Source organism: Monodon monoceros, unplaced genomic scaffold (assembly GCF_005190385.1).
Source record: "Monodon monoceros isolate NGI ecotype Baffin Bay Population unplaced genomic scaffold, NGI_Narwhal_1 Super_Scaffold_11, whole genome shotgun sequence".
Lineage (NCBI taxonomy): Eukaryota > Metazoa > Chordata > Mammalia > Artiodactyla > Monodontidae > Monodon > Monodon monoceros.
The window spans coordinates 60,435,639-60,450,579 of NW_021703767.1; the positions used below are offsets into that span (position 1 = coordinate 60,435,639).

Genomic DNA, 14,941 nt, shown 5'->3' on the forward strand with positions numbered 1-14,941 from the left:
GCTGCAGATTGTCCTTGTCTGGTGTGGAGGTTGAGTAGGTGGTAGACAACACAGTGATCTTAGAGTCAAATGGTCCTGTTCAAATCCAGGCACCAACGGATGGCCTGCCACTCTGACAAATCTGCAAACGCCTCTGAGGTATACAGTTCTGCTTACCTCACTGTGCTGGTGTTGACATAAAATACATACGAAATCACTTTGCAGACCACCAAGAGTGGTGTGGGAATACTTGCCTGGTGTTCTTATTACAAGACTATCCACCAACACCCCCTCCCCCCATTAAATGCTTCCATACGCCTTTTCTGAACTCTGGGGTCAATTTTTAAAATACTTTTCTCTTTCTTTGCTCTCAGTGCGTTGAAACTGAGAGCAAAGAAACCCTTCTTTCTCCTCAGTTTACTGCTTTGGTTTGCTGTTGGCTTAGAGACCAAATGATCAAGCTTGCTAAAAACTGTAACGTAAATAAGAATATTGTCACCGAATGACCACATGAAATATTCTTCTATAAGTAACGTCCATGGGCCTGTAACATCTCTTTGGCTGAAGAGGGACTTGTTTTTGTTGGTGCTGTTTGTTCTAGGCTCTGCTCTTGGCGGGTGAGATGAACTACATTAGGGTGTTTCCATTTTTCCCAGCTCACCGCTGGTTGCCCAATGCAGGCACCCACCTCAGAGAGGAAAGGCTGTCCATGTACTCTTCCATAACTCAGCCCAAAGCCCCAAGCCTCTGAAACTCTCTGCGGTAATATTTCAACCTCTGGACGAGGCATCAGGGTAGGAAATCTAGTTCTTGAATTTGAGTTAACATCCATTTAAAATATGTGCCTTGACTGTGTTTCCATTTTTTCCATCATGAAACAGAAGAGGTTTGATGTGTCATGGGGATAATGGCAATGAAAACAACCACCACGTATTCTGTGCTTACTGTGTGCCGGGCTCACGGCTCGTGATCTGCTTTATCTCAACAGAAAGCTTTTTCATTGTGTTTGTAAACATAAAAAGATATATTTTGAAGCACACAATCCTAAGAAATGGCTATTTGGTTCAGGAATGACTCCACAAATTTCTAAACCAATTTCCTTGATCTTTGAACTTTTTCCTTTAGTTATTCACAAACGTTTTGGCCTAGCTCCCTCTCCCCTCTGCTGTCTTCCAGTCTCCTTTCCCTTCATCCTCACTGATGAAAAAGCATGAGCCATAGGATTGAAGAGTTAGAAGAGTTTCACTTTTACACTAAAATGGGGAAATTTAGGGAAGCCTCATTCCTAAATGAAGAGTTCAGTCTCTGCATGGTGTTTATGTAGGTACATTTTTTTGAAATGAGAGATTCCCTAAGAGAGACAGTCATGCATGTTATTTTTAGTTGGAACATTTCTGTCAGCTGTAAACATGCTTGGAACTCAAGCTGGTCTTTACCATCCTTGTGCTTTCAGTACACTTTCTAGAGGCTATGCTAGGCCGGCCGACTATCTTTTAAAATATGTCCACCTGTCACCTCTAATGGGAAGTGTGCCTTCTTAATTCCAGATGGTATTTTGGCTGCTAGGAAGTTGAAACTTTGTCTGTGTTAAAAATTCTCCTGCTGTTTGAAACTTTCACCTTCTTATAGTGTATTTTTCCTCTAGGCAAGGTCAGTGAGGATGGCTTTTTACTTTCACACCCTTCTAATCTGACTGTAAGTTGATACTTCACAGTTGTCATCTTTCCCTCTGTAGCATATATATGTCTTGATATGTTGTTTGTATGTACCTAGTATTGGTTTGGCCATTAATTATCCGTGTGACCCTGGGTTTTCTAAGTGTTTTCATCTCTCTGGGTTTGTTTCCCCTTCTGTAAGTGAGGAGTTGGACCAAGCACTTGCCATGTCCCTTTGCAGATTTAGTGGCCTTCTGCCCACCATGGGCCATGCCCCAGAGGACTCTGGTCCAGGTCTTGTCAACACATGATCTGAGGGCAACCTGCTTGAGTCACTCAATGCCTCAGCACCCCCACATTTTAAATAGGACAAAGTATCCTGCCACAGAAAAATGGCGTGATAGTTAACGAGTAAAAATGTTTGCAAAGCACTTGGGAGCTCCATAAAGGAAAGTGCTCTAAAATCATTCAGGTGCTGTGCTGGTGGAGCATAGGCATTCCAGGAACTGTCTTACTAAACAGGGTGCATTTTCGGATTAGTCAGGTATAAACAACTCATTTCTTTATGTATGGATGTGAAACTATATCACTCACTAGAAATGAGTGATTCTTTCCTTTTATTTTCCTGCATATTACTTATAGTGATCCCCAAAGGGCTTTCAACATTATACATGAAACGGATGTACTCTGTTGATTATTGCTCTCAGTATGGAGGAGTGAAGTTAAGACGAGTGGTAGTGGATGGCTTTCCAGGTCTGAGCCTATGGCCAGGAATGTTAAGTCTGATTCGTTAGAAAGGGACACAAAGTGCTAAGCAGACAGTAGAATTAGACACAGGACGGGGAAGCTCGTATAAGCCCCTGTACTTTAAAATGATCCATTTTGGGGCCATACAGATGCAGGAGTCAGATATGAACTCCATTTCCTTGGCTGAATGACCTGGGCATGTTACTTCACCTCTTTAAGCCTCAGTTTTCTTATCTGTAACTTGAGAATAATACAGTTAAGCACCTGTCTTGTGAAGGTATTTTGAAAATTAGAGCGATAAAGCACTTTGCACAGAGTATGTGATCATTTCAAGAAAAATTCCACTGGTCCCTTCAGCACAAAGGAAGTGGCGATAAATGAAATCAACTGAAAAATGACTTCCATGGCATGGGGAAGCCAACACAAGATTGTGAAAAAATTGTTTCAGGTAATCAATAAAGCAAGTGATTATGCTGCAGCTATGCAATTCAGAGTTAAGGGTCTAGTCTCAGCTACAAATGCTAACGGAAAGAAGTGGCACCATGAATAAAATGTCAGCGAATAGCATAGACAGAGGATTTCTTAGCAGGCAGCAACTGAACTCTGGAGGCTGAAAAACCAGACAGCAAGTGGAGGAACAGAAGAGGCGGCAGTGTCCTTTACAATCCCATGGGTTGGGGAATAGTGAATGCATATATTTGTCTCCATTTTTGGATGCCTGCTCTCTAAAGCATCACTTTTCAGCTCCTTCTTGTGGACCAGCACTGACACTCTACCATGACTGACAGTGAGAAAAAAAAAAGAGGAAGAAAGATACTGTTAGGTTAGTAGATGCAGAGGGTCTGCCCAAAGTTTGGGGCTGAGCCACCCCAATTCTGAATAGTGACCTCTGTATTGGGGGCTCAGCAGGAACCCATTTATTCTGCTGAATCTTTTTTTATTCTAACCAGGCTTCTTCTAGGCTGCAAAGAGGACAGTGGATGCTGTTACCAGGACACTTGTTTGAAACACGGTTCCCACCTGTCTCTCGCGTTCTCTCGGCCTCTGCTCTAGCATACACCTTCCTTCAGGTGAGTACAGTGGGGGGTGGGTCAGAAAACCAAGCCTGGGTGCTTGGTGAGAGGGCAGACAGCAGGGAAGGAAGGGGCGAGCAGGGGTAGGGGAAGGTGGCTACTGGCAAGGAAAGCAGAAGGGGTCCTGGAAATTGTAAATCCTCTGAAAGGGGAAAATCGACACTGGAACAGAAAATGGGAAAGGTTCCGTGACAAGAATGGAAGGTGCTCAGCTCGGGTCATGCAGAGCCTTCACTGGCTGGAGAGTCTGCTCTCCACCCAGAGAAGTCGAGTTGGAGCTGGGCCTTCACGACCACCTGCCAGCCTTTCTCTCCAGTTCCAGGGATGCAGTCCTGGTGCCATCTTGGACTGTGAGGCTGTCTAGGGGGGACTGCCTACTGGGGACACACTGCATTCACAGAACCTCTGTGGCTTTAGCAACAACTAAAAAGTTTTGGTGTCAAGCAGAATTTTAAAGCTCTCAGGGACCTTCACCCACATTACTTGACTTTTCTTACAACTTTAGGAGGGGGTAGATGTTAACAGCCCCAGAAGATGTTCTCTCCATTAGAGTGGTAGAATAACATCCTGCAGGTCCCTCTACAAGTCAGTAATAGCTGAGAGTATGACACCAGCTGAGCCAGATATCCCCTCCTTCTCCAGTTAACAATTTCCTGCTCTCTAGATTATGCTGCAAAATGTATGATGCTGCTATAAAACATAACATGTAAGTTCCTAAATGGCTTGGGTAATTTTAAGGTGTTACACGTAAGTGCTTTCACATAAATTATGTTATTTGATTCTCAGAGCAACCATGTAAACTAAGTACTATTAAAATATGTACCTATGTGACAAAAAACTGAGGCTCAGATTGACTACAGAACTTACCTGAAGTCACTAGGTCAGAAAGTGGTAAAATCAAGGCTTTCTCACTTCAAACCTTATACTTGTTCATTATTTCACTGGCTTGATACAATTAACAGCCCAAGCTCTATATGAGGATGATCACCTCACGATCTTGATCTCACTATTATTACTATATGGATGACATTGTTATGTGACTATCATCACTATATCTATTTATATAAAATTCATGGCCAAAATAGCTGAGCTTCTTAAAGTAACAAAGAAAATAATTAATCGTCCAGAGGACACTAATGGGCATTAGTGACTATCGGGTGGGCTGTTGATACTATGATTCAGAAAAGGCCCAAATGTCTACCATTTGTTGGTGAAGAAAACACAAGTGGGAACACAGATATAATACAGTCTTTGTGTATAGAAAAAGAATAAAAGAAAAAGAAATTTAAGTCTTGCTGAGAAAATAATGCATTTATATATAAGTCCCCTGAATTAAATTCTCCTGGAAAGCATGCTCACATATTTTCTCCTGGAAATTGAGTGAACATTCATTCACTCACTCAACAAATATTTGTTAAGCAGCTACATATGCCTGTATTCATCTATGGATTTTAAAGCAAAAGTCCTAAGATTGGGTCTTAAAAGAAAGTTCTGTCTGAAGAGCACTGCCAGATAAAATACATGGCACCAGGGCTTCCCTGGTGGCGCAGTGGTTGAGAGTCCGCCTGCCGATGCAGGGGACACGGGTTCGTGCCCCGGTCCGGGAGGATCCTGCATGTCGCGGAGCGGCTGGGCCAGTGAGCCATGGCTGCTGAGCCTGCGCGTCCGGAGCCTGTGCTCCGCAACGGGAGAGGCCACAACAGTGAGAGGCCCGTGTACAGAAAAAAAAAAAAAAAAAATACATGGCACCAGATTAAATCTAAATTTCAGATAACCAATGAATACTTTTTTAGTATAACTACACCACATATATTGAATGGGACATACTTAGACTAAAAATTATTTGTTGTTTATCCAAAAATTCAAATTTAACTGGGCATCCTGTATTTTTGTTTGCTAAATCTGGCAACCCTGTACCTGGTGATAAATAAATACCCTGAACGCCATCTTAGTCAGTTTTGTTATTATGTGTGCAACTTTGTTATATAGGGCAAAGTACAAACAGACAGAACGTGGTATCTGAAATTTGCTCAGATCCTTGGAGAAAGTACTTAATATATAAATGTGCAAAGTATTTTTGCATTATTTCTATGGAACTACATCATACAATAAATAAACAACTCTGGAAATAGGCCACTTTTCCGTTTGGAAGTGATTAAATATCATTAGAGGAGGATTCAACTCATTCATTGATGAAATATTTCTTGAACGTTTACTATGTGTAAGGTATTATGCTGGGTATATTGAAGTATAAGATATATATTTCTTTATATATCATATATATGTAATTATATATAAAATTGTTTCTGTTTTCACAAAGTTTACATTCTAATGGGAAGGCATAGCGGCACCTACATAATGATAAGTCATTGTTATAAGTCAATGTTAAGTGCCAGAAGGGGACATTTGCCATGGAACCTTCCATATGCAAGATATTTGCTTCCATAACATAATTTATCACTATAAAATCAAGCTGTTGTCCATAACTATGTTTTACTTTTTCCAAACACATAGGTTCTTGTGAGTGGAATTTTGGGGAACAACGTTATGTAACAAAAGCAACCTGAAGCCATCCTCCTTCTAATCACCCAGGCCATCTAGGGAAGCGATTCCCAACTTAGTGTGAATCAGGGCTTGTTAAAACATAGATTGCTGGGTTCCCTCACCAGAGTTTCTGATTCAGGTCTGGGATAGGTTCGAGAATTTGCATGTTGCTGCTGTGGGGATCACACTTTGAGAAGTACTGCTCCCACGTTATCTTTGAATTTTCCCTATTGTTTGGCTTCCACATCCACGTTCATACCCAGGCTTATCCTCCTATGTCCTCTGTCTTTTCCTTCCCTCCCATTCCTTTGACTTTTGCTTTTTCTCTTAGGAGAGGGCATAGAGGAATCCTGCTTTGTTCCATGACAGGATGGTTTGTGTTATCTTTGCTTTTTTCCAATTCTCTTGTTTTCAAATGTGTACTTAACTCTTGTTTTTCTTCCTCACAACTTTTATGAAGCTGCAGTAAAGTGAACTTGAGAAACTCCTAGAAGAGATGAAGTCCTACCATGGTTTGTTTGGCAGTAGATAGAGTGGTTTGGTGAGAGATTTTCTTGAAAAAATCCTTAAGGGATGAAAAAAAAAGTTCATGTTATGGAGGAAGTTCAAGGGAAACCCAAGGGGTATCACATTGCTTCAGCATTTGAATTCCAGTGAAGAAGGAAACATGTCAAGAGTTTATTACTCAGAGATTGGAGATAGAGCAAAAAAACTCAATGCCTCTGGGAGTGGAGGGGGCTAAAGTAACAATGACGATTTTTTTTTTTTAAAAAAAAACATTAAGTAGTACTTTATCTTTTATGAAAAGCTCTCACATGCATAATACCATTACAGCTACTCAAAAGGTGGGAAATTATTATTTCCACTTTAAACTCAAAGAAACTGAAGGTAATGAAATTAAATGACTTGCATAAGGTCACAGTTAGAGGAACCAAAACCGAACCCAGATAATCTAATTCCAGCACAGTCGTCTTTCACTATGTCCCTGCTCTAAGTTTCAGTGTTATAATCATTATGGAATATTCTCTACAACCAGAGCTTCCTTGGTTCTCTAAGGTAGAGCTTAGCTCCGAGGTGAATACGATGGACTACTTATTTGTTACAATCACGTCCTTTCAATGAATATGTGGATCATTAACATAGAGTTAGAATTCAGGTCTCAGGATCGATTCTCTGCAGTTGTTGAAAGCAAGTATCACTTACATTAAAACTTGCAGTTGCTAACCTGCAAAGCCAGTTATCATGCATAGTGGCTGTGATGGAGAACCTGTTTCTTTCCTTTTAGCTCTGTCAAGCTACTCTTTCTTGGTAAGATTCTTTTATGTTAGACCATAGGTAAGAATACAGAATCCATCTCTACTCTTCCAAGTATTCTAGAAAGCATCTACTTTCTAGAATCTTATTTTAGACTAACATTTGGACTTTCTGCTGTGGATTATTATCATTTCCACTGGGCTCCTGTAAAGTTGGGAGGCCCCACTTTTTTGATGTTTTCCCAAGAAACTGGAAAAAACTTTGTTTTGAAATGTCGGCCAAAGTGAATCCAGGTCCTGAATTACTTCCATATGTTCAGGCTGTCTTGCCTTTTGAAAACCTAGACTAACTGTTCCTAAACTTTGTTAGGTTATAGACTACTTCACTCAGACAAAAGTCTTGATAGAGAGATGACCGTTCCAAACTGCCACTGCCAAATGATTCGGGGGTGAAAGGGAAGACTGTTGATTCTTTTAAATGAGGCGCTTGAGCCATATATGTACATTTATCGCTCCTGGATGTGGCCAGGTTATACACACCAACAGAAAGACCTTCAAAATTTACTGAGGAACTTCATAGTTTACTAGAGATCTGAAGGCTACCCTCTGAGCATAACTCAGATTTATAAAATGACTTTACTTGTAGCTTTTGTATCTGTGATGTCTAAATTTGCAAACCCATTGCTGGTTTTCTTATGGGCAAATCTAGTTATTTGGGTTAACCACAGAATCCTTTGGTGAAGCCACTGAATAAATGTGTTTATACACCCAAAAGACACTTTTCGGTAGTACGCTAAAAATTTTATGTTCCAGATTTAAAGCCTTATTTCAATACGTGATCTAACAGAGTGTGTAAACTTTATATCTGCTAGGTCTACTGAAAGAGATGCAAAGAAGGTGAGTAGAAATGTTCATGGATCCAAGACCAGCAAAGTCAACTTTGGCTAAGAATATACTTCCACAAATGATCTCTTTTTTTTTCCCCTTAATCCTTAATTTGATGGATTTATAAGATAGCTGCTCAGAGAAGGAAAGGACATAAACTATGGGAGAGCACTCTGTAAACCATAAATTGCCACATAAATAAAAATGTTACTATTTGATTAATTTACTAAATAATGATCATACCATACCACATGGAAAATGTCCTCGATTGATCTCAGGTTATTAGATATTCACATTTACCCTAAGTAAACATAGTGACTCACTACTGAATTCAGGAAGAAAATCAGGTAGTAGTAGTAAGTCACTATGTTTTCTGGAGGTATGAAAACTCATCTTTAAGGATTCACATAAAGGCACATACATGGATTTACGTACTGTCCTGACTTAAGTTGAACTGCAAAGAAGGAAAATTGCATCTTAAGTAATGTTCTATTTCAGTTGCTCACTTCCATGTTGATGTGTCTGTTGCTGTCCTTCCCTTCTATTCCCCAATTTAAATTGATCTGCTTTATGTCCTATCCCCTAGCTATTCCTGCTAGCTGACCTGAGAAACAATGTTGCTTTGAGTAACCAACTTGTTTTCATGTATTGTAATTCATGTATGTAACGTCCCCCTGACAATTTATTTGTCATTTAACAGGACATTCTGGAACTAGAGGTTTACCTAGAGAGACGAGTGACTCTCATAATAGGAATTCCAAATATGGTGATCAACATTGGGGTAGGTATTTTCAGGTACAAGAGAATCCATGTGAAATCATATCACACATGTAGTCCCTTATATGGAGGAGCATCCGTGGAGCTCTCGCTTCTATGCCTGTCCCATTACAGAACTAGGATAGGGCTCTGGCTGGGAGGTCAGGAGATCTTAGCTCTAGAATCATGAACTCCAGGGATGAAAGACCATCTTGCTCAACTACTCGCCTGATGGATGATTGAATCGCCTGTATAACATCGCTATGAAATGATCTTCCATTCTCTCCTTGAACACCTCTAATTACAGGAACTCACTCCCTTTGGAAGTTGTCTGCCTGTCTTAGAGCAACTCTGCCTGTTAACAAACTTCCTATTTTATTTAACTGAATCTCTCTATAGCTCCCATTCATTGGTCCATTTCTACATTTTGGACCCAAACAGAACAAGCTTAAGGGATCTTCCCTCCAAACCATTTAAATAATACTAACAGTGTGAATAATAGCTACCATTTATACAGTGCTTATTATGTGCTGGAAATTGCTTTAAGAACTTCATATATATTAATTCATTTAATCCTCAAAACAGCACTACAAGAAAGAAATATCACTACTACCCCCATTATATAGACAAGGAAACTAATGTATAGAAAGGTTAAGCAACTTTGCCAAGAGGACAAAGCGCGGTAGGCACTTTCAATTCAAACCTAGGCACTGTTGAACACCTCTGGCACCTCAGCAATGACTCACATGCCATGGCTTCACGTCCCTTTCCATCTTATACTCCTCTGAGTGTGCCTCAGTGAGTCTACTGTCCTTTCAAAAGGGAGTACACAGAACTGACTGTGGTATCTAGATGTGGAAAATAGAGAACAAGCACTAGAAAACAGAGCAAGTCTATCAGTCCTCCTCATTTCAGGGACCATAAATGCAACCTCCGCTTGCATCAGCCTTGTTGTGGCCTCCTCAAGCTGATGGTTCATATAAAACTTACTACAGACTAAAACCCTCATCCCTGCTCTGCCTACGTGACTCTGTCTGTAACACAAGGTGACTGGAGTATATGATCTCCAAGGACTTTTCCAGTTCTAACCATCCAGGATCAAAAACATATTTCAAAGTTCAGTGAAGTTAAGGAATGTTGTGCCTGCAAATTCTGTATTAGGTTTTCTCGTTTGGCCCTTTTCCACAAAGGGTTTCTGTGACTTTGTCTTTCTGTGACAGGGCGCTTGGTTCCTGTGATGGGGGCATAGTCGGGGCTTCCAGAAGATGGTTTACAATGGGGTCTTCCTTAAAATCTGAAAGATGACTCCGTACCTTCCCTTGCACCTGCTGCCCTGCCCCTCCTTCTCCAGCCCCCTCAGCCCCTCCCCCCGCTGCCAGCTCTCCGGGGGGGGGGGGCTGCGCTCACCTGTGTGTACGAACATGTGCTTGACGTAGTTCTGTTTGGCGGTGAAAGTCTTGTTGCAGAGAGTGCACTCATAAGGCTTTTTTTCGCCCTGCCCACTGGCTGTGCTGTGGCCGGCGGATGGGGCCAGGGGCTGTGGCGCTGGCAGCTGTGCAGTAAAGGTTGACAGGCCGGGCTGGGACACTGTCACAAACTGGGTCTGCTGGCCTGCCAAGGGCTGTGGCAGGCTGAAGAGGAAAGGCTTGGGGCCGCTGCCCGCGGGCTGGGTGGTGAAGAGGGCCGGCAGGTAGGTGTTGCCGGCTGTGCCAATGACCTGTGTGTTGCTGGTTAAGGTCAGAGGCATCCTCAAGTTGCTGGTGAGGGTTTCCGTCTGGCGTAAGTAGAGCTGGGTACTTGGCAGTGGCTGCCCGATGGACGTGTTGACCGCAGGCTGCTGCAGGGCGCTCTTGTCGGAGCTGTTGCTTACGGCGATCACCGTGCTGTCCAGCTCCACCTCGTTGCTTCTTTCCGGGGACGAGGCACCGGTCTCTAGCTGGTGCGGCTGCGGGGCGCCCTCAGCCGGGGCTTCCGCAGCCTGCTCAGGTTGGGCGGATTCGGCCTGGCCGTCCCGCGCCGCCCCAGGCCCGAACTGCTGCTCCACGGAGTCGGGTTCGGTGCCTATGGAGGAGCTGACGCCCGAGTCGAAGCTTTCGCCCTTGGGTTCACTCTCGGTGCCCTCGGCCTGGTCGGTGTCTTCCGTACACTCCTCGGACTCGTTGCGCTCCAGGATCTGCACCCTTTGCTGCCCGTAGTAGTCGTAGTCGTCCTCCATCTCCTGCTTGATGTGGATGTTGCCCACCAGGGTCTGGATGCGCACCGGCCGGGGCTGTTTGCGGCAGTGCGTGGTCTCGGGGGTGGTGGACAGGTATCGCTCCATCTGCTGTGAGCGCTCGTGGATGCGCGTGATCCAGCTGGGGTCTTCCATATGGTGGTCGCGGGGCAGGCCGAGCGCCGTCTCGTGGTGGCTGACCACCGCACCGCTGTAGAAGGAGCGCTCGCCGCTGCCGTTCTGCATGGAGCATGCATAGAGCGCCGAGTAGATCCTGTCCACGCTGTGCTGTGGGTGGCTCTGCAGGTATCCCGATTCGGTGTCGCTGCTCTGGCCCGAGGTGCCCGACTCGGGAGTGCCCCGTGGCGTGTCCTGGCCCGAGTCCTGGATCCCTGGGAACACATCGCCCACGTTCTGCGACACGATGCGCGTGCACTCATCGATGACCGTTTTGATCTGCAGGATGCTGGCAGCCGTCAGGATCTGCAGGGCTTCCGACTGCGAGACGCGCAGCACGCCACTGTACATGAAGTCAATGAGCTTTTGCACCGACTGCACCGACACCACGGACGGGATCTCAATGTCGCTGTAGCCCAGCAGCAGCTTGTCCTGGAAGAAGGGGCTGCCGGCTGCCAGCACGCAGCGGTGTGCGCGCAGCATGCTCCCGTGGATGCGCACCGTCACGTCACAGAAGTGGCCACGGTTGCGCTGCTCGTTGAGGGTCTCGAGCACGGAATTGCTGAAGTTGTGAAGGTTGATGCTGTGAATGCGCTCGGTCATCCCCTTGCAACTGATGTCACCTGCACGGCAAGAGAGACAGAAGACAGGGCGTGGGTCAGAGCTAGCTGACTGCATCCCTAAAATCTAGGTCTCAGGTGGGCAATGCTCATGGGCCCTAGAAGCACTCCCCCCCCCCCACCGCCTTGCAGACACAAGCAGGCTCTGTAGCTTTGCACAAGGGTCAACTTGTGGGTGTGATGTCTTATGGGAACAAGGCCTTGAATTTTGTTCCAGCAGTGCTCCAGCTATTTTGGTGTATTGAATCCATTTTAACCCCGTGGACCTTCAGCCAGGGTTGTCAGTTGAAGCAGAGCAGCCTAAAACACAGATGGGTTATTGCCTGCTATACTACAACTTCAGCAAAGAGGGACTGAAAGGCAAATGCAAGACTTGTTCTCATGAAACTCTGCCTCCACTTTAGGCTTAAGCAGGCCCTTTAAGAAAGCTTACATTTTCCTTAACTTATCAAAATTTCTTACTTTATTCATAGACAGCAAAAATACTTATAAATTCCTTTCCTATTAATGTATACGGCACATTCCCCAAAGCCATACGAGGTATGCAAAAATTCTTGGAAAATTCAGCCCAGTCTAAGATATCCACCCAACAGCTGCCACCATGTTTTCCAGTTGAGGGACAGGCTCTAGAATGCAATCTGCTGGCTAAAGGGGCACTTGCCCACTGCTTTCTGTATCTACGCATTTTTCTCATCATCTCTCACAACCTGTTTGAGTACTTTCTAGGGTGGCTGGCTGTGATGTGGTGGTTGTCTGAATTTTCTGAGGCTTACTGAAGAAGAAATGTTAAACAGGTCAAAGATGGCAGTGTTGACCTGGGAGACTGGAGTGCACTAGGTGACCACATTTGCCATTCAAACTGGGCACTTTTGAGAGTGAAAGGGAGCACTGTTGATAATTAGATCAGGACAGCAGGAGTAAACCCTGAGTGGGATGTACGATCACCCGGAAATTGGGTGCTCTCTGTGCTTGATAGAGGGAGGTATCAAACAGCTCCCAGTAGGAAGGCAGCAGTCAGCTTCATGGAGGATGTGGATAGCCTGACCTATTGCCACCCATATATCCCAGGCTGTGCAGGCAAGGGATAATATTGGTAACATCTAGACCCCAGATTGAGAAGGATAACAGGTGTCTATAACACTGAGTTTTAGGGCTTTCCTATTTTTCTACTTTACCTCTCTAAAGAATCCCTCTCTCCAAACCATTCTTCAGATTCTCCATTCTTGCCTTCACAACTGAACGATCAGCTTGAGGGAGGCCAAGTAAGTAGGCTTTCAAAACCAGGTGACCCAAGTATGGATTGTTGGCTGTGACCCAGATCCTTATATCTTGTTAGAAGTAACCCAGAGGTAATGGTCTACACACAGAGGAATGTCCACCTCCTCACTTTCTTTCTCTTCTGTCCTAGGAGAGAGGGCCAGCTCAGGGAAGTCTGAGCTCAACTAGATTTTCTACCTTGCTACGCCCTACCTCCTCATGCTGTCTGAGTTCAGTGGATATGACCTCATTCTTATATACTAATTCATTTCCTTTGCTCTCAACTTTACATTTAGTCAGCCTCACATATATCCACTTAACTTAGTAAATGCCTATGGGCTCTATGTTCTCTTTCAGTGATATGATTTGTGCAAATTTTTACATAAGAGAATTCCTTCTCATTCCGACTTCCATTAGGTCTGTTAGGTGCCTAAAATATTTCATTAGGCTACTGTTTCTATTTTTTTTATTTTATATAAAACAAATTGTCTTTGTCAGGGTAAGGAATCATGATGAATCCTCTATAGCTGTGTTAATACAAAACATGGCACCAGAGGAAGGGCCCAATAACCTAGGAAGGAAAATTCAGGAAATCAGTCAACAGACCAAATTCCAACATCTTGCTGAGTCCCTGATGTATATGTACTGCGATAATAACAAAAGCAAACACTTTTTCAAGAGCTTACTATGTGTCAAGTTCTAACTACTTTATGTATGTTATTTCATTGAATCCTCACAACAACCCTATGATGTCGGTAGTATTATTATCCCCATACCTCAGATGAGGAAACTGAGGCCACAGAAATTAGGAAATCCACTCAAGGCCATGTAGGCAATTGGTGGTTGAGCTGGCATTTGAACCCAGGCAGTCTGGTTCTAGAGTTCACACTCTTATCTGCTTCACTGTATTGCATTCTTTGCCCCTGAATGAAGTCTGGCCCTTAGGTGTCCACTGTCTGCTGTAAAGCTGTGTGAAAAGGTTTTTCCAGTATGCTCTCCAGCTACTTCTATACCTATCCATAAATTAGTATGATGTTCATGTTTCTAGGCCTTGGGACTTCAACATAGCCTCAGTCATCTAGTAAAGAACACTTTTTTTTTTTTTTTTTTAAGAACACTTTTTTGAAGTTTATAAATGGAACAGTGCAAGAGATAAAAGTGAGGCCTGACACTAAAATGTAGAGTTTTCTATATACAGTTTTACTATCACCAAGATCTCCATCATTTAAGTAAAATGGTAAGTACTAAAACTGGTTGAGTCTCTGATAAAATCACCATCTCTGAGTAGGATGGGCTTATTAAAAAATTTTTTCCACACAGGTGAAAACACTCTTGAAAAACACAATTGCTCATAGCACCACTTGCAGTTATATCACTAGAGTTATCATATATCACAAAGAGTTGTCTTCTTTCTGATAATTCTGGGAAGAAGCTCATCACAATTATCATAATAATTAATAACCATGTAGCGTTTTACAGTGTACAAACTCTTTCACATGTATCATCTCATTTACTCCTTATAACAATCCTATATGTTTTCAGGACAGGTCCTATTATTACAATTTGATGTAAGAGGAAGTCGAGGCTTTCAGAGTATCTAAATGACTTGCCCAATGTTTTACACAGCTAGTAAGTGGCAGGGGTGGGATTAGAACCCATGCCCCTTGATACTCTTTTTATCACATGATACTGGATTGCTGATGAATGAAACTTGGATTGCCCAAAGACTGAGGGCCATCCTAATTCTCAGGACGTAGAAGAAAAGATAAAGACACTGAAAGTG

General features: G+C 43.4%; 1 protein-coding gene across 25 annotated transcripts in view; it reads right to left on the bottom strand.

The window, feature by feature from the left end:
• ZBTB20 (zinc finger and BTB domain containing 20) overlaps positions 1 to 14,941 on the bottom strand; it is an 820,261-nt gene that overhangs the window by 21,261 nt on the left and 784,059 nt on the right. For all 25 annotated transcript variants that reach the window (XM_029213650.1, XM_029213649.1, XM_029213648.1 and 22 more), the window contains one exon: positions 10,300 to 11,904. In XM_029213650.1, coding sequence (XP_029069483.1) covers positions 10,300 to 11,904 — 1,605 coding nt within the window. The remainder of the gene's footprint in view (positions 1 to 10,299; positions 11,905 to 14,941) is intronic.